We start from the raw sequence: 26,583 nt of genomic DNA on the forward strand, positions 1-26,583 counted from the left end.
CGTAGGGAGCGGAGAAACGGTCGCGCAGTTTGAAATAACGCCGTCGGGAGGGGCTTAGGCCGGCGCTGGGGCGTGCGGCCCTCTCCACCCAAGCGTGCTCTCTGCAGCTACGCCTTTGCCAAGCCCGTCCGCACAAATATTCTCGAACCACACAAATATTTCTACACGTCCCAAAGGGGTTCTCACTCGGTCCCTCCCAGAAGGACTTTTAGTCCAAGTACCACCCCGGATGCCACAAGCCTTGGGATCCCGCGCCTAGTGAGAGGTGGTGCTTAAAGAACCCCGCTGTTTATCTCCCCGGCCTTCAAGATCCGGGCAAGGAGGTGGGTGGAGCCCCGCTTTGGCGCGCTCCGAGACGCAGAGAGGCCTCCGCGGTCCTTCCTGCCCGCCTTCCCCCCCCTCCCCCCAGCCAGGAGACCCCCTGGGCGCCACGCCGCGGACGGTGAGCATTGCGCGCGCCGCCCCCCGCAGGACGCGTTCCCGGCGGGCCCCGCGCGGCCAGGGCGTGGGCGGTGCTCCCCCTCCCCCCCGGCGGAGCTGCCCGCGCCCCCTCCCCTCGGATGTGGCTGAACCGAAGCGCGCAGGCGGGAGACTCTGCAGGATCCGCGGCCCTGAGCATCGGAGCGGTGAAGTTCGTGCCTTTGCTTTTTTTCGATCTTGCGTGTGGTGGGGTTTAGGATGCTCCGTGCGTCCGAGCTTGCGGGGAGGCTGCGAGCCCCGTGGGCCGCGGGCTGCGGGAAACCGGCTGGGGCCTCGCTGAGGCGGGCGCCGCGCCGGTGCGTGGGGGAGATGGGACAATTGTGCATGAGGGTGGGAGCCGGATGACAGCTACCGAGACTCCAGACAAAGCGCGGGCCTCCCCTCCCCCAGCCTCGTCGCAGGCCCGCAGGGAGAGAGCGGTTCAGGCTCTGCAGCTGCGAGGCCCGAGGCTCCGGGCTGCGGCGCGCTCCCGGCTACGTGGCCGCCGCCGGATGGGGGAGGCGCGGGCCCGTGGCGCAGTGCCCTTGAGCCCCCGCCGCCGCCTTTGTTTCTCCCCGCGGAGGCGCTGACCACGAGGCCCGCGCTCTCGGGTGGGGGACGGGCTCCCGACCGGGGAATGGAGCTGGGAAGGAGCCCTCCTCGGAGGGGAGCGTGAAGGAGGTCGACTCCTTCTATCCTTATCAGGACAGTACTTGGGAGCTTGAGGCTGGGGATTGCCAGGCGTTGAAGCCCAGACTGGACTATAGAGAGTGATTACCGCACCACCACCCCCGGAAAAAAAAAGCCAGAAAATAGGACTGGGACATCTTAATGTGTTCCTTTTTTTATACCGTGATTGAACAGGGAGGGCCTCTGAAAAAATAAGGATGGAATTATATGAGCTCCTTGGAGTATTCAGAAATCTAAAGAAAAAGATCTTATGGTAATTTGCTAACAAAAGATAGTCATTTCCTTTCATCCAAAATAAACACTAAAATTGTTAAAATTCTATATGGATTGGGAAAGTAACAATCCTCACCATGTAAAGTTGTCTGAGGTACCAGTGTTTTAGTAAGATTATTTTCACTAACATACTGAAATTATTAGTAACATACTAATAACACGGGAACTCAACTGTTTTCCTGCATTTTTACCCGAAATTTACATGTTGAAATCCACACAAAACTTGTAGCTGCCTTTTGTGTGTCATGAAATTTTAACTGTCCTACATTTTTTTTCTTGCAATAGCTCTTCAAGTCTCCGATTAAATTTAAAAAATGGCCTCCAATAAAACTACATTGGTAAGTTTGTGAAAACCTAGAACATAAGAATCTTAACTGAAGGATTTTTTTTTTTCTTTAAAATTACAATTAAGAAACCATGTGGTGGTGGATCTCTGAGTTCGAGACCAGCCTGGTCTGCAGTGTGAATTCCAGAATAGTCAGAGCTACACAGAAAAACCCTCTCTGGGCGTGTGGGTGGGGGAGCTAGAACCTGTGGTGGACATGGTTGTGCCTTCCTTTAATCCCATCATAAGTGGGTGAATTGCTGTTAGAAGCCAGCCTACCTAAGTCCTTGTATTTACCAGCATTCTAAAGAAAAAGGAATTAACACTAAGTAAGGCTTTTCTTAAGGAGGATCACAATACATTTTTTTGAAAAAGCGTTGTACAGTTTTTGCTGGATGCTTTTGAGGTAAAAAATGCATGTTTGTGGGTTATAAAACAGCTCAATCTTCAGAGCCCAAGGAAAAGTGGAAAGAAAAAACAAGTTTCTACCAGAGTGTGCCTTGATTTCCACACAGGAGCTCCATCATATTGTTAATGAGCTGAATGGGGGAAGAGTCGTGGACAGCTCTATAAAAGTCTTGTGGGTTGGCATGATTACCCTGGAAGCTGTGCTGTTCTGGAGACACTGAGCATTCATTAGTGCACAGAGAGTGAGTTAGATAGAGCTCACGTTGCCATGAGCAAGAATTACAAACTGTCTAGGAGTGATCTAAGACTGTTAGATCAATTCTGTTTCTTTTCAGCGATTTCTGACTGTTGCTAAATCCAGTGTTAGTTTTCTTGGGATTTCTAGTAAGTTAGACAAATTTATTTTTGTCAAGTTATATTTAAAATAAATAAAACTGGGTCAGCCAGGCAGTGGTAGCCCACAACTTTAATCCCAGTACTCCAAGACAGAGGCTGGTAGATAGATCTACACAGCGAGTCCACGGACACCCAGGGCTACACAGAGAAACCAAAAACGGAGGGAGGAAAAAAAAATGGGTCTGAAGGTGTATGTTTGTGATCCAGCCTGTGAGAAGCTGAAGCAAGCAGATTGCCTTGAGTTTGAGGCTAGCCTGGATTCCAAAATTCTGGGTAGTCGGGGCTGCATCCAAGACCCTGTCTAGAAAAAGATTCATGTCAAAAGAGTGAAATTTACAGTTGTGGTTTCTACATTAATTAGGACACATTGATCTCAATCATATGGAGGTGTGCATTAACAAAACATGGGTTTTTATCCTTGAATTTCTGACCAAAATGAGCAAGAGGGTATTTCTATCTCATATAGTGCATGACTTCAACTGGTCTGCAAAGTGGACTAGATTCTGTGATCAGAAGCCCTGATGGTCACTCTTAGATGACCCAATACAGTGATAAGCATGAATCATCTGGTAAACTGTGGAGATGCTGTGAGTGTGGGTATGGCCCTGGATGCTGATGGACTGAGTATCCTGGTTCTGAGGTGCTGCTGGTGATTTTTTTTTTCCTGCGTGATCCTTCACTTGGTGATGGTTAGAGGGACTAGGCATTTGATAGGGGGTTATTTTTGTGATTCCTTTAAAAAATTTTTAAGTAGCATCTGTAGTTACACATGGTGGTGCATACCTATAATTCCAGCACTGGGAGAAGCTGAATCAGGAAAAATCACTGCAAGTTAAAGACTAGACTGGGCTACTGTCTCAAAAATGTTAAAGGGTGCATAGCACTGTTGTGGAGGTGAAATGCTTGGGCATATAAATAGTGGGTTATTTTGGTATCCCATGGGGACTTCTAAATAACCATCTCAAGGTTTTTAAAAGCACTTCTTTAACAAATCCATCCACCCCTGATAGAATAAAAAAGAGACATTTTTGGTTTGTGGGACAAGGTTTTTCTCTAAAGCCTAGGTTGGCCCTGAACCCATGATAGTCACCATATTTCTATTTCCTGGATGCTATGAGTGTGTGCCGCATGCCCCTCCTCAGAGTGAGCTTAAACCCTAGAAGGAGAAAATAAACCAGTGGTGATATTTTAGCTTTGTTGAGTAGTCAGGAAAATTATCTAAATGTAATAATTATGGGGAAGCCAGTCTTATCCCTTTTAGTTTATTTGTGGTCCCCATGGTTGAGCCTGTAGTTGATGCTAGAACTCTGATTTTACTTTACAATTAATTTTTATCCTTGGGATCTAATTTTATAAATTGATACTGGAAAAGGGATGTCTGAGGGCTGAAGTTTTAGGTTTACCTTGTTGCACTTAGTAAGACCAATCATTTAGTGGGGTATTGTGAACCAAGCCATTCAGTACTTGAGGTATAGATTCTAGAGGAATGGGAATTAGGGGTCTTCTTCAGTTATATAGTGAATTTGGAGGCTAGCCTGGGCTACATGTGACTCTGTCTTGGGGTTTTGTTGTTTTGGTGTGTGTGTTTGCTTGCTTGCTTGCTTGTTTTTAACTATCATACTCCAGTCATAATTGCTGTTCTATTGCTGTGATAAGCTCCCATAACCAAGGCCACTTCTAGGAAAGTTTATTAAGATTTCCAGTTGAAAGCTGGGCGTGGTGGCGCACGCCTTTAATCCCAGTGCTAGGGAGGCAGAGGCAGGCGGATTTCTGAGTTCAAGGCCAGCCTGGTCTACAAAGTGAGTTCCAGGACAGCCAGGACTATACAGAGAAACCCTGTCTCGAAACCAAAAGAAAAAGAAGAAAAGAAAGAAAGATTTACAGTTGAAGAGGGTGAGGCCATGACCATCCTGCTGAGAAGATGGCAGCAGGCATGACATTTGAAGCAGTAGCTGACAGGTTGTGTTTGATCCACAAGTACAAGGAAGAGCTAAATGCAAACAATATTGACTTTTGAAACCTCTTAAGTACCCACCACCCAACCCTCCCACCCCACCCCCACCCCCCATCCAAGAAGGCCACGTAATCCTCAAACAGCTCTACCTACCACCTGGGGACCAACCATTCCTACATGTGAGCCTATAGAGGCCATTCTCTGGTAAAGTACTACTACTAATAGTTACTCAGCTCTCCATTGTTGTCTCATGTTTTCTAGTTATTTGACACTATGTTGTGATTAAAATGAGTGGTGACTCTGGTAATTTGGTCATGTAGAATCCTGGGAATAAAGCTGGGAAAGGAGAAGATTATTTCTCAGATGGTTGGGGTTTTTTGTTGTTTTGTTTTTTTATTGTATTGGTGAAGGGTATTTGGTTATAAATGTAAATCGGTGAAGCAGAACTTTTGTTTTATTGTCTACTGACTTTCTAGGAGGTGCTTACACTGGATCAAGGAAGTTTAAAGGGATAGAGGGTTAAAAGCTTAAAAAATATATGTGTGTCAGATGAATGAACAATTTGGCCTTAAAAATGTACAAGTTTTAAATTTTTCTTAATTTCTCTTTTGTTTTAGCAAAAAATGGGAAAGAAACAAAATGGAAAGAGTAAAAAAGTTGAAGAGGCAGAGCCTGAAGAATTTGTGGTAGAAAAAGTACTGGACCGTCGTGTAGTGAATGGGAAGGTGGAGTATTTCCTGAAGTGGAAGGGGTTCACAGAGTAAGAAACCTCAGTGCTTCATTTCTTACAGTTTTGTCGTTTTAAGCTAGGATGTCTCATGTAGCACAGACTAGCCTTGGACTCATGTTTCTTCTCCCAAGTGCTGGGATTATACTTGGTCACTATGCCTCATTTATGCATTTATTGTTTGTTCTGTTGTGATAGGGTCCCATGCGTCCCAAACTGGCCTTGGACTTGCTATATATATATGATAGCCTTGCCGAGCGTGGTGGCACACGCCTTTAATCCCAGCACTCGGGAGGCAGAGGCAGGCGGATTTCTGAGTTTGAGGCCAGCCTGGTCTACTAAAGTGAGTTCCAGGACAGCCAGGGCTATACAGAGAAACTCTGTCTCGAAAAACCAAAAAAAAAAGAAGGATAGCCTTAAACTCTGTTAGTCTGGTTCCACCTCCCCAGATCATAGGCATGCAGCACCACAACTGTGTTACTTGGACCTAAGAATCAAACCCAGGGCTTTTGTGCATGCTCTACCTGTACTCTACCACCTGCACCCTCGGTCCTTAAGTTAGTACCTTTAACGGTGCTTTAGAAGAGCATTACGTTTTACGCTTAGCTTAAATGGTGAACCAGTTTGATTTGTTTGAGGTTTATTTAAGGCTTTGAGGAATCTAGAGAGATAACTTGGTGGTTAAGAACACTTTTTCTTACAAAGAACTAGGGTTTGATTCCTAGCACCTACGTGGTGGCTCAAAATCATCTGTAGCTCAAATTCAAGGGTATCCAGTACCACCTTCTGACCTCATGATGTACCAGGCACACACATGATGAACATGCATGCTTATATGCAGAAAAACACTCATACGCTTAAAAAACTAAATTAGAAATGGTAAGGTTTTAGCAACAGTTGAAACCTAGCATTTTAGAGTTTATTTCTATGGACAAGCAAACTTAAAAAATTAAAGTACATTAAGGCAGAATTTTTAAAGTAAATACAGAGGATTAAATGTCATTGTGACATTTTTAAACAAAGCATGTTGTAATGGAGTCTCCTTCCCTTTTATCTCTCCCACCTGAAACAGCTTTTCCTACTTAGGACTTAATGTGGTCTTTTTCTAAAACATTTTAATGTTGTATTAAACATACTAGTTTGAATATCTATGACCAAGAACCTAACATTTACGGTATATTTGTAGTATAGAAGATAATACCGCAAATACCACTAAATTTGAGACATCGGCCCTCCTCCCCAAATTAAGTTTTGCCAATGTTCTGTTCTGAAGATATCACCAGAGCAAGTGACTGAGCCCAAGATATAATGGCACCGTTCCTAGGATCCCTGAAGTCACTCATTCCATCTATCTATAAGTGTATTTATGACCAGAGCATAAGACATAGTGAGTTTGTCATACTTCCATGTTTGTGAGGTACTAGTTTTCTTCATGGCTCTCTGGCTCTTGATGGGAGTGGTTACTTCAGCTCTGCTGAGGTGGGGCAGGAGTGGCAGTGTCACCGCAAAGCTGGTTTAGGCTTTGTGTGCCATTCATTGACTTGTCCGCACTACCTCTGCATGAGAGGCACAAAGGCAGCAGTAGATGGTACATTACGAGTCACCATGTAGGTGCTGGGAATCCATACTATGAGCCCTGGAAATCTTTTTTTTTTTTTTTTCCAAGAAAAAAAAATTGGGGGACTGGGGAGATGGCTCAGAGGTTAAGAGCACTGACTGCTCTTCCAGAGGTCCTGAGTTCAATTCCTAGCAACTACATGGTGGCTCGTGACCATCTGTAATGAGATCTGGTGCGCTCTTCTGGCATGCAGGCAAAATGTTGTTTAATTAATTAATTAATTAATTAGAAAAAGAAAGAAATTGGCCTGGGCATGGTGGTACAACATAGGCCACTGTGGAAGATGAGGCAAGATTAGGAGTTAGAGGGCGACTTAGGCTGTATCGTGAGACATTATCTTTTTTTTTTTCTTTCTTTCTTTTTTCGAGACAGGGTTTCTCTGTATAGTCCTGGCTGTCCTGGAACTCACTCTGTAGACCAGGCTGGCCTCGAACTCAGAAATCCGCCTATCTCTGCCTCCCAAGTGCTGGGATTAAAGGCATGCACCACCACGCCCGGCTTTTTTTTTTTTTTTTTTTAATGTATACGAATACACTGTTGCTGTCTTCAGACACAGCAGAAGAGGGTATCAGATCCCATTACAGATTGTTGTGAGTCACCATGTCATTGCTGAGAATTGAACTCTGGACCTCTGGAAGAACAGTCAGTGTTCTAAATGGCTGGGCCAATCTGTCTCTCCAGCCCAGAGAGTCTGTATCTTTAAAAAAGAGAGAGAAAAGGAAAAAATAGTTCTGATGCTTTACAAACCATGCAATAGGCTAGATTTGGCTTTTGTTTTTGTCAGTCTTTGATTTATATCATTTCCCAAGTTGAAAACCAACCAAAAATTGAATACATTTCACATTTAAGAATGTCTTGGAATCTTAATTTTCAAGACATCATTGGAGATCCCATATTGGAAATTTACATAATATCTAAGGAATTAGGAATCACTATTTTTAAAAGTCTTAAAGTCCCAGTACTGAGAGTTCATAGCTAGCCTATATATATATAGTACATGTGAACCTGTCCCTTAAGGAAGGAAAGAAAGAAGGTTAAAACACAAGGGATTGGGGTGTAGCTCAGTTGGGAGGGTGGCCTGCCTGGTATGCACAAGGCCTTGGGATAAACTGTGATAGAGTGCTTTTTATCCTAGTACTCAGGAGGTAGAGACAGGAGGATTAGAACTGGATTACATACAGTTTGAGGCAACTAGGGTTAGCATAAAGTGAGTTGCTTATGGAGCAGAAAAAAGCATTCAAGTGCTTTTGAGGTAAAATAGCAGATAGCTCACATAGGGATTGAAAGTGGTTGTGAAGAGAAGTGTAGACATTTTAAAGTAATATAGGAAATGGGAGGGCATTCCTTTCTAGTACTATTATTTTGTTAGTATTAGCCTTTGTCATATGGAAATTTTTTCCCCTAGATAGTTATAAACAGGTCCAGGTAATGGCAATGTTTTAATTGAATCAACTTTTTGTTTTCTTTAACTGAACACAGTGCTGATAATACTTGGGAACCAGAAGAAAATTTAGATTGTCCAGAATTAATTGAAGCATTTCTTAATTCTCAAAAAGCTGGTAAAGAAAAAGATGGTACAAAAAGGAAATCTTTATCTGACAGTGAATCTGATGATAGCAAATCGAAGAAGAAGAGAGATGCTGTAAGTATGAAGTACTGCCCATTAGACTGGATCTTATCAATAGTCACTGACTTAAATTTTAATTGTTTTGAACTTTTTTTCCAAGTAGAATACTTTTTATTTAGTTCATATTTTATTCTTTAAGTTAGCATCCCAAGTGGTGGGTTTCGTTATGGTATTTTCATACATAGTTACCATTATACTTTGTTGTAACTCATCTCCCTATCCCTTCCCCTTTGTTAGTGTTCTTTTGAGGGGTGGGTCTCATGTAGCAGAGAGTGGCCTTGCACCACTCATCCTGTTACCTCTGACTTTTGCTTAAGACTAGGTGAGGTGTCTTAAAGACAGGGTTTCTCATTGTAGCTCTGCCTAGCTTCAAAGTCAGAAACCTGCCTGCCTTTGCCTCCGGTGTGCTGGAATTAAAGGCATTCACTTTCATACCCAGCTCAGATGAGGCCCTCTTGGCCTGTATATCTGTATAGCTCATGCATGCTCAGTGTTCCCAGAGGCTAGATAATGCTATCAGATGCCTTGGGAATGAAATTATATGTAGTGTGGACTACCATTGTAGGTGCTGGCAACTGAGTCTTCCGTAAACGCTTCTAGCTGTTCCAACCCAAGGATACTTTTAAACTCTAAGGGGGGAGGAGGGACACACCTTTTATAGAGCGAGGCATGGTGTCACTGATATGGTAATCTCCACCCTTAGCTTTAAACAGATTGAACTTACCCTCCTATTGGCCTAGTGTGATCATTGGAGGAAATTAGACAAGCATTCAGCACACATTAAGTTGGTAAAAGACTGAGTTTCAAGTGTGGTCATATCAGCTAGGTAACAAGAACTTTGTGTAGAGGGCATTAAATCTTAATGTCGACCCTGTTGAGTCTAGATAATGATTCAGTTGTATGGATGAGAAACAAGATTGACTACACTGGAGATCTGAAAGTAAAGTGTATGCATAAGGGAGATATCTTTGTAGTAGTGCCTAAGCTAGGTTGAGCCAGCAGTATTCTAATACAGCCTAATTCATATTGATACACTGCCAGAAACCTATGACATAGGGACTAATTGTTCCTGATAGATAATAAACCTGAACCACAGAGCTTAATTAACTTTCCTAGACCTAAAGGGCTGGAGTTGTTAATCTAACCCAGTCTGACTTTAGAGTCTCGTTACACTGATGTGAAACTTCAGTAGTTTTAGTTTGTTGATATCATCACTTCTCAAATATTTATACTCAAATTACATAGGCTATAATTATCAATATTTGTTGTTTTAGAAATTGAAAAACAGCCAGAGTATGGGGCATGGCTTTAGCTCCAATACTGGGAAGACAGAGGCAGGCAGGTCTCCTGAGCTCCAGATCAGCCTGGTCTATAAGGAGGACCCCTAAGGGAGTTGGGGGCAGACATTTTAGGGCTAAAGGACTGGTTAAGAGCATGTTCTGCTCTTCCAGAGGACCCACTTGGTAGCTCATAGCAGTCTGTAACTCCAGTTCCAAAGACTCCCACACATTGATTTTTCTGACTTCCATAGGCACCAGGGACACACAAGGTACACAGACAACATATAGGTAAAATAATTAAACACATAAATAATTTTAAGATAATAGTTTCCAAGTACTAGTAATTAAAGAACATGAACTACTCTTGTAGCACTTATGTGGGTACTCAGAATTGTCTAACTCTACCTTCGGTTGGGGGAGGGGGGCTGGTTAAGTGCCCTTTCTGGTGTCCAAAAGCACCAGTACTTACAGGTGCTCAGAAAAGTACACATGGTTTTAAAAAAATAAATAGCAATACCAAAAGAAAAACCTAAACAAAATAATAGTTTATACAAATACAAGCATGCATATAAATAAAACCTATTGGGTATAGACCATGTAATGGAAAGGAGGAGTCTCTTCAATGCCTAGTTTAAGGAAGACAGGGTTAGGCATGATGGTTCATACCTATAATCCTAGCACTTGAGGGACTGAGGTAAGAGAAATGTGTTGAGACTTTGAAGCTAGCTCAGGTTTCAGAGAACTTGTCTCCAAAATAAAGCGATTATGGTTTTGAGACAGTCTCATATAGCCCAGGCTAGCCTTTAACTTCTGATCTTCCAACCTCCATCTACCAAGTACTGGATCAATAATGATTTGTTTTGTTTTTGAGGCAGGGTCTCTACATAACCCTGGCTGTCCTAGAACTCAAACTCAGAGATCCATCTGTCTCTGCCTCCAGGGTGCTGGGATTAAAGGCTTACATCACCATGCCCAGCAATAATGATTAGTAGTACGTTAAAAATGTTAACGGGGTAGGGTCTGAGTGTATGTATGTATATATACACACAGCTGCCTCAGAAGTCAGAGGAGGGAGCTGTCCCCTGACACTGGAGTTAGAGGTGGTTGTCAGCCATCATGTGGATGCTGAGAACTTAACAAAGTTCTCTACAAGGCAATTGCTCTAACCACAGAGCCATCTCTAGCCCCTTGTGGGCTTTTTATGTGTATATTTTTAAGACACAGTCTTGCTGTGTAGCCCAAGGTGCACTTAAACTTACAGTATTCCTGAGAACTGAAATTACAGTCTTGTGCTGCTATAAGTAGCTGCATATTTATTCACTTGCTTTTTTTTTTAATTGGTGGGTGGTTCTTGGTCAGATTTTACTAAATGGTCTAGGCTAGCCTTGAACCTCTAAAGGTTCTACCTTTAAAGTTCTAGGTTTATGGGCATTTAAATTTAATTTTCAAGAGTGCATAATTGCTCAGTGTGTTGTCTCATACTGTAGTTCTAATGGTCAATAAATTGAAGCAGGAGGGTTGAAATTTGGAGCTAATCTAGGCTATATAAAACTTTTATTTTATATTTTAAGAAAGGGTCTTGTCTAGCCCAGGCTTAATATTAATTCCTGCTGCTTCTGCCTCCAGCTACCAAGTGTTGGACCAAGCCCAGGATTTCTTGTATTTTAGACAAATACTCTACCAATAAAACTACGTTCCCGGTCCTAAGCATGTTTTCAAGTCAAACTGTGGTTCTTGTTCTAGTTGTTCCTGGGTTACTGTTGGGAGTTCTGATGAAAGTTGTATTTCATAAAGAATTTTTTATGCTATTTGTTGTGCAGAAATACTTAGTTAAGCTATTACCTAACCCTGTATACAGGCTGACAAACCAAGGGGCTTTGCCAGAGGTCTCGACCCTGAACGAATAATCGGCGCCACAGACAGCAGCGGAGAGTTAATGTTTCTCATGAAGTGGTGAGTGTGCGGCCAGTTGTTTTGTTGGGTTTGCTTTTTATTTTATTTTGGGCTTTTATTGTTGTTTGTTTTGTTTTTGGTTGTTTGGAGTTTTTTTTGTGTGTTTTTACCTTGTACTGTGTGTGTATATATGCATGATGGCAAGGGGAGTGTGTATATCAACGGTGTACGTTAGAGGACAGCTTTATGGAGTCCCAGTCTCTATCTCTGGATGTGGATTCCTGAGTTCAAACTTCAGGTGCCTGGCTTGTGTGCCATGCATCATTAACTGCCAAGCCTTCTTACTGGCTTTCATTAAACATAAAAGAATAGATAGGTTAGGGGTGTGTGTGTGTGTGTGTATTTTGGGGTAAGTAGGAATTGGCAGAGGTTAAACAGGGTCTCACTGTGTAGCCACCAGTGCCCCCCGCCCCAGTATGAGGGTTAGAGGCTAATTCTGTGAAGTTATATGAAAGGTTTCTTAGGATGGAATGTAATTAGCCAAGCTAGTGACTCATTCTTGTTTTGAGAAAAGAAGTTTATTGAAGTGTAACCTCAACCACCATCCAACCCTCTCGAGTAGCATTTAACATTGATTTGGATCTGACTATCATGTATTGAATGGATCTGAGTTAACTTACAGAATTTAAATGCTTAACCAGTTTATTTTCCCTCACAACAGGAAGGACTCGGACGAGGCCGACTTGGTGCTGGCAAAGGAGGCGAACATGAAGTGTCCTCAGATTGTCATTGCCTTCTACGAGGAGCGGCTGACTTGGCATTCTTGTCCTGAAGATGAAGCACAATAATTGTTTGCATTTATATATATATATTTATATATATATATAAAATCTGGATCTTGGGTTTTGAATTACTAGTGTGGAAAAAAATAGCATTCTAATGAAAATCAAGTTTGATATGCTGGTTTTGAAAGTATTGACAGTAGTTGGGATATTTTTGGTTTTTGTTCTGCATCAAAAGGCACTGATTCCTTTGAGCAAGTAAGAGCTTTCTGTAGTTGCTTCCTTTAACAATAGAATATTTGATACCATGTTGTATTTCCTCAGCTTTGAAGAACAGCTTTTCTTAAACGCTGGGGAGATTTTACAGTTATTACTCAAGTCAGAACTTATTTTTAACTGGGACACAGAAGGACCATTCTGGGTTTTTTTTTGTTTTTTTTTTTTTTTTTTTTTTGTTTCTATGTGGTGTATGCATAAAACACATAACTTGTTTGTTTTGTTTTGTTTTTAACTGAAGATGAAAATACAAGTTGATGAGATTCCCTCCTTGTGAACATTTTCCTGAAACCATAACCTTTCAGATTAAGCAGATTCTGTGATTTATTGGCTAGTTTAAAGGCAACAACATCAGAATTGATGTATTATCACATAAATACAGTGGTATATTTACAGAGTGTTGTACATGTCCCCTTTGGAAAATGGAATTAGACTAAGTAATAGTGTGATTTAATAACAAGACTTGGGCTAGAGGCAGATAGAGCTCTGACCTAAGAGGCCAGCTGAGAGGCAGAGGCAGGTCCAGGTCAGCCAGTCTATGTAAAGGTTCCTCTGGTGAACTTTGTAGAAAGTTAAAGTCTGTACTAAAAGGTTATGATTTATGGAATCTGTTTGATGTGGAAATAGAATCGTGGCTGGAGCTGACGTTGGCAATTTAAGACCTGCTAAGTGAGTGAACAAAATTTGCTAATATCAATTAATGACCTGCATGCTTTTTCTTTACCCTGACTCATTCCTTACTGGTAGGATCAGTCTTTTCAGTATTTGGGTTATGGTTCAATGAGCCAGAAAAGTAACTTTGTAGTATCAGAATGTCATCCAACTGTATATTTACTTTATTGTAAATAATGGTGAACAGTGGTCAATAAATAGTTTTATATTCCTTTATGTGATGACTTTTTTTTGTCATTGTCTGGTTTACTTTGTAATAAGGGCTGGAAACATCTACACAGTTTATCCTTTATTTGTTTTTGAGTCAGGGCCTCTTTGTATTGATGCTCTCCTTGAACAGTCATACTCTCTCAGCTTCCCAAGTGCTAGGAAACCTCACATCAAGTTAGGCTTAACTTGTGTGTTCTTGCTTCTACCTTATGAGGACTGGAACCACAGGCATATATCATGGCACATCATATTTACACACACATTTACTCACTGTCAGTATGGGCTGGGTAGTCCCAACAGTGACTATCCTTGCAGTAGAGGCTTCATAAAGCTGGAGCCATCCTGGCCTGGTGCTGAAGACGTTAAGAGGCCCAAGAAGCTTAGAGTGTGAGGGAGCAGCTTGGACAGGCTGACGAAGCCGGAAGCAAGGTTGGCAGGCAATACTTCATTTTCTTTGAATCTTCCTTTTTTTTTTTTTAAGTTTTTTGAGACAGGGTTTCTCTGTGTAGCCCTGGCTGTCCTGGAACTCATTTTGTAGACCAGGCTGGCCTCAAACTCAGAAATCCGCCTGCCTCTGCCTCCCAAGTGCTGGGATTAAAGGCGTGCGCCACCACACCCAGCTGGTTGAATCTTCTTAATGAAGATTTTGCTTTTAATTACAGGGGCTGTGAATGCCAGTACCTTATGGCTGGGGGACAGCTCTGGTATCTGGAGTTACAGGCAGTTGTGAGCCACTAGAGTGGATGCTTAGGACTGAACTCAGGCTGTCTGGAGAAACAAAGAGTTTCTCACTGCTGATCCATCTCTCCAGCCCACCTTGGACCTGTTTATATCAGGGTCACTTTTTTTTTTAAAGATTTATTATAGCCTGGAGGTGGTGGCGCACGCCTTTATTCCCAGCACTTGCAAGGCAGAGGCAGGTGAATTTCTTAGTTCGAGGCCAGCCTGGTCTACAAAGTGAGTTCCAGGACAGCCAGAGCTATACAGAGAAACCCTGTCTCGAAAAAAAAAAAAGCCGGGCATGGTGGCACATGCCTTTAATCCCAGTACCCGGGAGGCAGAGGCTGGCGGATTTCTGAGTTCAAGGTTAGCCTGATCTACAAAGTGAGTTCCAGGACAGCCAGGGCTATACAGAGAAACCCTGTCTACAAAAACCAAAAATGATTGATTTTTTTATTATTATATCTCAGGACACTGTAGCTGTCTTCTGATGCACCAGAAGAGGGCGTCAGATCTCATTACAGATGGTTGGGAGCCACCATGTGGTTGCTGGGATTTGAACTCAGGATCTTCAGAAGAGCAATCAGTGCCCTTAATCATTGAGCCATCTCTCCAGCCCCCCCCCTTTTTTTTTAAGATTTAAGGGGAGTGGGTTTTAGTGACCATTTTTTTTTTCTATTTCTGACATCTCAGCTTTTACTTGTCTCAAATATATCACACTCAATCTCAGCCAGAAAAGGCTAAGAGAAGACATTTAATTTTTCTGTGACTAAAAAGAAAAAGGCTCGCTAGGAGTGGTGGCGCACGCCTTTAATCCCAGCACTTGGGAGGCAGAGGCAGGCGGATTTCTGAGTTCTAGGTCAGCCTGGTCTATAGAGTGAGTTCCAGGACAGCCAGGGCTACACAGAGAAACCCTGTCTCAAAAAAGCAAAAAAGAAAAAAGGCTCATTTAATACAACAGGCATTATTGGGGGTAGTTGTATGTGTGTATGCCATTTATGGTAGACATTAGGGTTTGAATAGTATCTTCCTTCTTGAATGCTGGTTTAAAGGTGTGTGTGTGTGTGTGTGTGTGTGTGTGTGTGTGTGTGTGTGTGTGTGTGTGAAGAGTTTTTATTATAGATAGGAAAGTACAGTGAAGGTCATCTGTAAGAGCCTAGAAAAGAGTGTAGACTGGACCTGGCCAGAGCTATCTTCAGACAGGGAAGAATGGCAGGGAATAGAAAATAATGAAAAAAGCCAGAATAGCTGGACTATGAGGAGAACTAGAAGCACATGGGGGAGGGAATCCCATGAACTGGATGGAGTTTGTAAAGGAAGAGTTGAGAAGGGCTAAGATGTAAGCTAGCATGGACTTTAAATGTAACAAGTACTTTACATACTGAGGAAACCTGGTGGCCTGCATGTGCTTTGATATGCTGATAGGCACCATAGGTAGTCCTATCCCTTCCGCCAGAGGGAAGGGAAATGACTCATTTAGCAGATGGGAACCAATTTCACAAGTTTCTGAGGAATGTTGTCTTATCTAACTGCCAGAAATCCTCTACAGTCCAGGTTGAGCCCATTTCTGGATAGGAAAGTAATTTGGTTTCAAGTACGACTATACCTGACTTCAAATTATACTACAGAGTTAAAATAACAAAAGCAACATGTAGTGACACAAAAACAGAAACATGGATAATAAATAGAACAGAACAGAAAATCCAGGCGTAGATCTGTGACACTGCAACCACCTGGTATTTTACAAAGATGACAACATACTAGAGAACGTTAGAGCCCAGACACTCCAGATGCACTGTCCCCTCACAGCTGCTACAAACAGCTGACAAGGTCACCTCCAGCTGCCGTCTACCTGTCTGCTTTTACCAATATACAAGTATTTCTCTGTGCTATCCCAGTTTCTGGGAGTGGGCCCTTTCAGATACAAAGCTATAAACAGAAGAGCCCCCAGCAAGGACAAGCGACCTGTCTTCACATAGTAACTAAACTCATTGTTCTTCCCGATCCCCTTATCCTGAAATGTGTTTTGAGATCTTCCTTCAAACCCTAGTCTCAGCGGAAATACAGGAAACAAAATGTCTCAGCCTGATTAGATAATGTCAACTGACCTTGACTCCATTTTCTGTGGCACAACACCTCCCCCGCCCTGCCCCATTCCCCATCTCTCAAAAGGACCAGGTTCTGTTGTCCTAGGGCAGGCTGAAGCTTTTTGCTTCTGAACTCAAAATTATATCTAAATCTTACCCCTGAAGAACAACCCAACTTCATGTTTCTCTGGAACCCTGTTTCTTCCTAAACACCTAACAGATGGTTCTGAAAAGAATTGGATACCAGCTGCCATCCTGGTTTGCTTTCAACATGGGACAAACACCACAACCCAAAGCCACTTAAGGGAGGAAAGGGGTTTGGTTTGGTTTTTGTCTTTTCAGCTTACAGGTCACAGTCCCTCACTGAGGAAAGTTAGAACAGGGACTCAAGCAAGAACTGAAGCACGAGTCATGAAGGAATTCTACTTGCCGGCTCATGCTTGGATACCGCGGGTTCTTGTACAACTGGAGAGCATCTGCCTGGGATGGTATGACCCACAGTGAGCTGCGTCCACCTACATCAACTAGCAATCATGACAGAGTGCTGCAGACAGGCCAACCTGATTCAGGCAATACTCAATTGAGACTCCTTCTTCCCAGGTTATTCTAGGCTATGTCAAGTTGACGATAAAAGCTAGCCAGCACACCTAAGAGTAGAATGACACATGACCCTTATCTGCTTCTAAACAAAAAATAAACTCTTAAATAGATCAAGGAACCCTCTAAAACTGCTAGAAGTAGAGAAGTTTCAAGATGTAGGAAGGAGCAGGTGAAGTATGATTTATGTTGGGTTCCTGGCCCTGTGTCTCCATTAGCTTAACTAACTGACTCTTTGAGAATACTTAGCTGTTAGAAATGCTTGACCCTATGACCTTCAGTATTGGTTGCCTCTTGGACTTCTGGGAACAGGAGAAGATATAAAAAGCAAGCAGAAGCTAATATAGCAGAGTACAATGAGGGTCAGAGGAGAGTAGGCTCCAGTTGGCACAAGAGTAGGTTGCAGGAGACAGAAGAGTAAGTAGGGTCCATGTGTAGGGTTTGAGACGACAGGTGGTGGGCTGGAGAGATGGCTCAGTGGTTAAGAGCACTGACTGCTCTTCCAGAGGTCCTGAGTTCAATTCCCAGCAACCACATGGTGACACACAACCATCTATAATGGGATGCCCTCTTCTGGTGTGTGTCTGAAGAAGATAGCTATAGTGTACTCATACCAATAAAAATAAGAGAGAGAGAGAGAGAACAGTTAGTGATGGTTGAGACAGGAGAAGCTGAGCCAGAGAAGATATTATTAGGAAACAGGAGGAGAAGAACCCACAAAAAGTAGCGAAAAGAAAAAAATGATGAAAAGCTATATACAGGAAGAAAGGTTTTTCATTCAGTAGGAAAGAAAACTGTAACTTGTAGTTTCTACTTTAAGCTCTTGGGGACCACACTACTAGCCATTGTCCTGGTTCCCTTGGATCAGAGGATGAAACACATACACATAGCTCTTTTTTTTTTTTTTTGGTTTTTCGAGACAGGGTTTCTCTGTATAGCCTTGGCTGTCGTGGAAATCACTTTGTAGACCAGGCTGGCCTTGAACTCAGAAATCCTCCTGCCTCTGCCTCCCGAGTGCTGGGATTAAAGGCATGTGCCACCACACCCGGCCCCACATAGCTCATTTTTAACCTGCCTCATAGCTCAGGAGCTGGGCTCTTCTAAGCCTGTCCTTTACTCCTTGCTCAACACCCTAAATCTGCCCTTAGCTTAGTTGTCTTATTACCTTCTCCTTGATCAACACTCTACATCTGCCCTCAGTTCAGTTGTGTTTCAAATCTCCCATCTTAGGAAGCCACCAATGGACACTCTGTCTGTAAGACCCCACCCCTCAGTCAGTGGTACTTACTGCGAGATGCCCCCAAGTGAAACACCTGGACGAAGATAGATGCAAAAGCGTCTGGGCCGACCCACCCTCAATCAGTCCCTCAAGGCGAGTGACGAGAAGGCAACCCCAAATGGCTATTACAAGCAGTTTTTATACGTTTTAGGGGCACAGGTTACATCAGCAAGGTTACAGTTCAAACTTATTGGCTAAGCATATTGACCTTTAAATCTATTGGCTAGCAAGCATGATACACATTTGCGTTCTACTCAGGACTTTCCAGAGGATCAGTCAGTACATTCTGAGAAATTTTAACTCAAGAATGTTCCTGTGGGTGGAGAATGGAACTTGGTCTAGCCTTGACCCCAGCCCAGGTAGAAAGGGGAAGCTATAAGGAGGTGGGGGGGGGGGGTATAGGAGTGGAAAACCCCTTAGGATCCTTCACACCAAAGATATCACATGACTGGTGAGTCGTCCCGCCGCCCTCCCCCCCCCCCCCCAAGCAAGGCGAATTTCCTTTCCCCTCCTGCATCTACTAGCCTGCCTCTGGGAGCCTACAAGTCCCGCCTCTTCTGCCCAGCCATTGGTTGCTGGCATCTTTATTGATCAATCAAGAGCTAACTGGGGAGGGCTGGCGAGATGGCTCAGTGGTTAAGAGACTGCCCGAGTTCAAATCCCAGCAACCACATGGTGGCTCACAACCATCCGTAAGGAAATCTGATGCCCTCTTCTGGAGTTGTCTGAGTACAGCTACAGTGTACTTACATATAATAAATAAATAAATCTTTAAAAAAAAAGAAAAAGAGCTAACTGGGGAATAGGACCGTCATCATCTACACGCAGATTCCCAATGAAAGCATCAGAACCATCCCATACAGAAAACAAACGTCATGGAGTTAAAATGCTTTCTTAGCAAAGGAGACCGTTTAACTTGAGATGATAGCGTGGGGTGAGTGGATGGTAACACCAGACAGAAGACCAGGAACTAACTAGCTCTCTCTCTCTCTCTCTCTCTCTCTCTCTCTCTCTCTCTCTCTCTCTCTCTCTCTGGTTTTTCTAGACAGAGTTTCTCTGGGTAGCCCACTCAGAAATCTGCCTGTCTCTGACTCCCAAGTGCTAGGATTAAAGGCGTGCACCACCACTGCCCAGCAGGAATTCTCATAATTCAGAACAGCAGGCTTTAGAACCAAGGTCTTCCTGTGTCCTGGAACATGTAACTGTGACAGCCCGTTGACAGGGTCATGACAACCAGTCACGTAGTGTTTCCCCATACAAATAAAACATCATGGGAAACATCTACCCGGGATCCCACCTTACCTGCCCCCCCCCCCAATGTTTATAAGGTCCCCATCCACATGGAATAAAGTTCACGAGTTATTTCACCAAGAATTATTCGAGAGTGGCTGTTTTATTAAGCTATAACACTCACTCCAGAGAAGAATTTTCCCTCCTGGAGCATTCCGTCACTAGACCTTGGCTCCACCCAGCAGGTCAGGCTTGCACTCCAGCCACAGCCCCTGGCTGCTGAGTCTGCTAGCTGACCTTTGTTCACTGCTAGTTGCAACCACATCCCTCCATTCACTGCCAATAAGCACTGGAGCTGCTACAAAAAAATAGTGGATCTGCCTGCCCTGCCCCGGTTCCCCTCTGAGTGCTGTCACACTTTGGCAGTTCAGGCCAGGCCAGAGCCAAGGCCTTGGAACCTTTCTTTCTGGCCTGGCTAGGGATCCTCAGAATGCTCCCTGTGTCCCCTGAGCAGCCAGCAGGCTTTGCTCCAGCATCCTAAGGGTGAGGCAGGCACACAGCTCAACAATGAAACAGAACACAAAACAGAGATCTCCCAGTTATATCTGACACAGGATTCATGTCTAGAATATACAAAGAATTTGAAAAACAAGTCCTAAACAAGCAATCCAATCAAAAAAAAAAAAAAAAAAAAGGCTAAAAATCTAAACAGAGTTTGTAAAAGGAGAGATACTAGCAGGGTAATGGTGGTGCACACCTTTAATCCCAGCACTCCAAAGGCAAAGACAAGGTCAGCTTCATCTACAAAGCTAATTCCAAGACAGACATGGCTACATAGAGACATACAAAATACAACAGCCAATAAAGATTTTGGGGAGATGTTTTACTCTTGTTTGATTGTTGATTGTTTTTTGTTTGTTTGGGTGGGTGTGTGCTTTTGGGGGGGGGGCTTTGTTTGGTTGGTTGGTTTGTTTCTTTTGAGACAGGGTCTCACTATGTAGCCTGGGCTGTCCTGGAACTTTTGGTATAGACTGCGTAGACCTTGAGTTTACAGATATCTGCCTGCCTCTGTCTCCAGAGTGCTAGAATTTAAGGTGTATGCCACCATTGGCAGCCAAATAAGTATTTTTAAAAGTGTTGGGAATTCCTAGCTACAAGGGAAATGCAAATTAAAAATACTGTGAGATTTAATCTCACCCCAGTCAGGCAGAATGCAGTCAAGAAAACAAAAGCAGGTGTGGGGGCCTCCACCTTTATCACTCAGGAGGTAGAGGCTGGTGTTCAAAGCTAGCCTGTTCTATGTAAGAGTTCCAGGCTCCCCAAAGCAGAATACATATTTATATATATTTGTTGCTTTTCCCCCTCTTCTTTTAATCTAATACATTATGAACAATTGTTACTGATGGCCAAGGTCCAGGCTAGGTCTTTTCAGGTACTTTTTATCCAAAACACTAAAAATAAGGACTCAATTAGAGTTGTTGTGTGTGTGTGTGGGGGGGGGGGGGGTTGCGAATCTCACTCTATAACCTTGGCTGACTATGTAGACCAAGCAGGCCTTGAACTCACAAAGATCTACCTGCCTCTGCCTCCTAAGTGCTGGGGTTAAAGGTATGCATGCCCAGCTACCTTACAGATTTTTAAAGGAAGCAGGAAAACTTTATTGAAAGTTAAAGGAAACTACAGTAGGTTATATAGATGGACACAAGGGCAAGGCTGGCATCAAGCCATACAAGAGTACTGAAAGCCTGATGATTGAGGCTTCCTTTTTTTGTTTGTTTGGTTTGGTTTGGTTTTTTTTTTTTTTTTTTTCCCGAGACAGGGTTTCTCTGTGTAGCCCTGGCTGTCCTGGCACTCACTTTGTAGACCAGGCTGGCCTCCAACTCAGAAATCTACCTGCCTCTGCCTCCCAAGTGCTGGGATTAAAGGCGTCTGCCACCACTGCCCAGCTGAGGCTTCCTTTTATTGAGTTCAACAGAGGGCAGGGACTGCTACTAAGGAGTATAGTGATGGTGTTTCTCTGTTTTAATTGATAGGTTAGGTTAATTTTTCCTACTGCATAATGCATTTGGTTTTATTTAGATCAGAGATGTGCCAAGTTAGGCATAGGCATAAGATTGCAATAGGGATTCTCCCTAAAAGGTTACTTGATACAACTTTAACTCACTGGGTATGGTGGTTCAAATGGAAAATGTCCTCTATAGACCCATGTATTTAGATGCTCAGTCCACATCTGGTGGCAATGTTTGGGAAGGCTGCGGAAGAAAGAAGTGCATGACTGTGGGTGGGCTTTGAGGAGGTATAGGCTTCCTTTCCAGCCCATGCTCTCTGTTTCCTGCCTGTGGAGGGGGATGTGCGCTTCCAGCTTTCATGTTCTGCTGGCCCCCTGCCACACCTCCCCGGGCACTGTGGGCTCTCCCACTGAAACCATAGCCTTAAGACACTTCGGTTTTGGAGCCAGGCGGTGGTGGAGCAGGCCTTTAATCCCAGCACTTGTGAGGCAGAGGCAGGTGAATTTCTGAGTTAGCGGCCAGCCTGGTCTACAGAGTGAGTTCCAGGACAGCCAGGACTATACAGAGAAACCCTGTCTCAAAAAAAAAAGAGAGAGAAAGAAAGAAAAAGAAATATGATTTTGGGGCTGTAAAGGTGGCTCAGTGGTTAAGAGCACTGACCACTCTTCCAAAGGTCCCGAGTTCAAATCTCAGCAACCACATGGTGGCTCACAACCATCTGTAACAAGATCTGACTTATTCTTCTGGGGTGTCTGAAGACAGCTACAGTGTACTTACATATAATAAATGAATAAATCTCTTTAAAAAAAAAGAAATAGGATTTTGAGTAGGCAGTAATAGTGCACGCCTTTAACCCCAGAGCTCAGGAATCAGAGGCAGGTGGATCTCTATGAACCTGAACTCATGTTCAAGGCCATTTTAGTCAACCTATCAAGTTCCAGGAAAGCCAAGGTGACACAGAGAAACCTTGACTTGAAAAACAACAAGCCAGGCAGTGGTGGTGAACACGCCTTTAAGCCCAGCACTTGGGAGGCAAAAGCAGGAGGATTTCTGAGTTCAAGGCCAGACAGGGCTATACAGAGAAACCCTGTCTAGGAAAAACAAAAACAAAAAAAGAGGAAAAACAACAACAAAAAAGAAATATAATTTCTTCAACAACAACCAGGTATGTTAGGATATGGCTTTGTTACCCTAAAAATCAGAAGGCTGAGGCAGGAAGATGTCCAATTTGAGGCCACATTAGACATCCATAACAAAATTCTATCTCAAAACAACAATCTGGGTGTGGTGGCTCAGGCCTTGTTATCTTAACAGTCAAAGGAAGAGGTGGAAGGATACCGCCATTCAGACCAGCCTAGTCTACAAGGTGAGTTATAGGATAGCCAGGGCTTTATATGGAAACCCTGTCCGAAGAAAAATGAACCAAGCAACTATTTTTTTTTTTTTTTTTGAGACAGGGTTTCTCTGTATAGCCCTGGCTGTTCTGGAACTCACTTTGTAGACCAGGCTGGCCTCGAACTCAGAAATCCACCTGCCTCTGCCTCCCGAGTGCTGGGATTAAAGGCGTGTGCCACCACTCCTGGCTCCAAGCAACTATTTTTAATGGTGTTATATGCTGGATAGTTTTATGACAACTTGACATAATCTAAAGTCTTCCGAGAGGAGAAAACCTCAATTAAGAAAAGGCCTCCATAAAATTAGGCTGAAGGCAGGCCTGTAAGGCCTTTTCTTACTTACTGATTGGTCGGGGAGGGCCCAATCTGTTGTGAGTGGTGCCATCCTTTGAATGATCGTCCTGCGTTCTATAAGAAAGTGGGCTGAGCAATCTGTAGAGAACAAGGCAGTAAGCAGTATTTTCTATGGCCTCTGCATCAGCTCCTGCCTCCAGGTTCCTGACTTCCTTCACTGATTATGATATGGAAGTGTTAGCCAAATACACCTTTTCTTTCTAACTTGGTTTTTGGACACTGTGTTTCATATAGCAATAGAATCCCTAAGACAATATATGACAACATATATGGTATAAGTTACATAAGTAATCAATCATTTGTTATTATCACTTAGAGCTATGTTTCATATTTGTGCATCCATCTAGGCATATGAAATTAGTTTGTTTGTAAATTCCCAGAAATGCAAATACTGAGACTAAGAACAAAGATAATGAAACCTGCAGGGTAGCGGTGGCGCACACCTTTAATCCCAGCACTTGGGAGGCAGAGACAGGCGGATTTCTGAGTTCGAGGCCAGCCTGGTCTACAGAGTGAGTTCCAGGACAGCCAGGGCAATACAGAGAAACCCTGTCTCAGAAAAAAAAAAAAAAAAAAAGATAATGAAACTTCCGTTGTGTATGGCTAGATTATCCACAGAAACCATGGTTCTCTCCTACATGGTATGAAGACTTCTTACTTCTCCACATCTCTTCTAAAATGGGCACCCTTTAAAATAAAGTTTTGCAGGCTGGTGAGATGACTCAGCAGTTAAGAGCACTGGCTGCTCTTCGGAAGGTCTTGAGTTCGAATCCCAGCAACCACATGGTGGCTCACAACCCACCTGTAATGAGATCTGATGCCCTCTTCTGGAGTGTCTGAAGACAGCTACAGGGTGCTTACATATAATAAATAAATCAATCTTAAAAAAAAATAAAGTTTTTTTTGTGTTTTGTTTTTTTGTTTTTCGAGACAGGGTTTCTCTGTGTAGCCCTGGCTGTCCTGGAACTCACTCTGTAGACCAGGCTGGCCTCGAACTCAGAAATCCGCCTGCCTCTGCCTCCCGAGTGCTGGGATTAAAGGCGTGCGCCACCACGCCCGGCAAAAAATAAAGTTTTGCTCATCATCTAGGCATAATGGTACTTGCCTGCAACCCTAGTATACGAGTAGCTATAACCAAAGACTTACTGTGAGTTGGAGGCCAGCTTAGGCTATACAATAAGACTCTATCTCAAAAAGCAAAGTAATGGAGGTTTTTTTTTTGTGCAGTATGTTGTGAAGTGGAAATTTCTGGTTTCCTTGGAGACCCAGTTGTGTCATGTGATGTTTTTCTGGAAACTGTCTTCTGAGAGGAGGCTTTGTTGAAGCTTACATGTAGAAGGATGTTTTGCTGAGAGCAGATATGTGATGTTTTTCTTGAAGATGACTGGAAAAGGGGCAAGCGCCACCACTGCCCGGCTCAGGCCTGACTTTAAAGGGAAAAGTTATCTGTTCCAAGAACTGAGGAGAACCCCCCCCCCCAAGTCATCAGTCCCAGAAACTAGGCCATAAGTCACCAGCTCCAGGAAAAGACCGTCAATCCCAGGAACAAAGCCATAAACTCCTTCATCCAAGGAGTAACCTGGAGGTAACCACACGGGTGGGAAAATGTCTTATCTCAGGATAATGGGCTCTCTGTGCTGGGCAGCCTTGTATGGACTGAGTATCTCATCCTGTGGTTAAACGTTCATGGCACAGGGATGCAGCCCACTGACCACATGTACACAAGCCAATCAGAAATCGACCCATGTAGTATCTCCAGCACCCACCAGTGAAGTTTTAGATTGCCTAACCTAAAAAATTCCCCTAGTTCCCTATAAAAATACCAGCACGCCCTTGTCTGGCCCTTGTCTTACATTTTTGTAAGTGGCCGTCAACCCAGGAACGCAGGCTTCTGGCTTTCATGGAATAAAAACACACTCTCTCTCTCTCTCTTATTTTTTTTTCCCTGAGACAGGGTTTCTCTTGTATATCTCCAGCTATCCTGGAACTCACTTTGTAGACCAGGCTGGCCTCGCTGGCCTCAACTCAGAAATCCACCTGCCTCTACCTCCCAAGTGCTGGGATTAAAGGCGTGTGCCACCCCCGCACCCGGTTGAATAAAAACACTCTTGCCAATTGCCAAGAGAGTGGTAGTCTTTGTGTGGCGCTTTGAGACTTAGCACATGTCTTTAATCCCAGCACACTGGAGGCTGAGGCAGTTGAATCTCTGTGAGTTTGAGGTCAGCCTTGTCTACCAGAGAGTTGCTCCCCATCATACTTTTATAAAGACATGATCTCACAGTATTCCAGGCCGACCTAGAACTCACAGCAATCCTCCTGCCTCAGTTTTCTGAGTATTGCGAGTACAGGCATCAGCCACCACACAGAGCTCTTTTTTGCCCTGGTTGTTGATAGCGGTTTGTTTCTTGTTTATTCTAAGACAGTGCCTCACACTATGAGTACAGGCTGACCTGAAACTCATCATGTATACCAAGCTAGTTTCAAAATTGAAAATTTTTGCCTCACCTTTGTCTTAGTTAGGATTTCATTACTGTGAAGAGACTCCATGACCAAGGTAACTCTTATAAAGGACAACATTTAATTGGGGATGGCTTACAGTGTCAGAGGTTTAGCCCATCATCATCATCGCACAAGCACAGTCACATATAGGTAGCCATGGTGCTAGAGGACCTGAAAATTCTACATCTTTTTTTTTTTTTAGGTTTATTTATTTTATATGTATGCACACTGTTGCTGTCTTCAGACACACCAGAAGAAGGATCCCATTATAGATGGTTGTTAGCCACTATGTGGTTACTGGGAATTGAACTCAAGACTTAAGGAAGAGCAATCAGTGCTTTTAACCGCTGAACTGAGCCATCTCTCTAGCCCAAAAATTCGACATCTTGATCCTTAGGCACCAGAGGAAGACTGAGTGTCACACTGGGTGGAGCTTGAGCATATATAAGACCTCAAAGCATGCCTCCATAGTGACACACTTCCTCCAACAAGGCCACACCTCCTAATAGTGCCATTCCCTACAGGCCACGTATCCAAACACATGAGACAAAACACATGGGCCAAACCTATTCAAATCAGTCCACACTCTCAAAAGCTGTGCTTAGAGATGGGAGCCATATAGGTCAAGATTTGTGCACGATTGAAGCCAACTTGGGCTGCCTTAGACCTTGCTTATAAAAACAGGAGCTGAGCATGGTAGCACTTGCCTTCAATCCCAGCACTCAGAAGGCAGACGTAGGTGGATTTCTATGAGTTCCAGACTAGCCTGGTACACAAAGCAAGTGCCAGGACAGCTAGGGCTGTTGCATAGAAAAGCCTGTCTT

The 26,583-nt window shown here is 43.5% G+C and overlaps 1 protein-coding gene across 3 annotated transcripts; it reads left to right on the forward strand.

Moving 5' to 3' along the window:
* Positions 1-45: 45 nt before the first annotated feature.
* Positions 46-13,596, forward strand: Cbx3 (chromobox 3). 3 transcript variants are annotated; one of them, NM_007624.4, is made up of 6 exons: positions 508-631; positions 1,708-1,760; positions 5,123-5,265; positions 8,330-8,492; positions 11,616-11,710; positions 12,372-13,596. In NM_007624.4, exons 2-6 carry the CDS (start codon positions 1,737-1,739, stop codon positions 12,496-12,498), a joined length of 552 nt encoding a protein of 183 aa, NP_031650.3. In that variant the 5' UTR covers positions 508-631; positions 1,708-1,736; the 3' UTR covers positions 12,499-13,596. The 3 variants fall into 3 exon arrangements, with proteins under 3 accessions (XP_017176863.1, NP_031650.3, NP_001341931.1); NM_001355002.1 differs by lacking the exon at positions 508-631 and adding an exon at positions 1,144-1,402; XM_017321374.2 differs by lacking the exon at positions 12,372-13,596 and having other exon boundaries at positions 46-631; positions 11,616-11,714.
* Positions 13,597-26,583: the final 12,987 nt, after the last annotated feature.

This window comes from Mus musculus, chromosome 6 (genome assembly GCF_000001635.26).
Source record: "Mus musculus strain C57BL/6J chromosome 6, GRCm38.p6 C57BL/6J".
In the NCBI taxonomy this organism is placed as follows: Eukaryota; Metazoa; Chordata; class Mammalia; order Rodentia; family Muridae; genus Mus; species Mus musculus.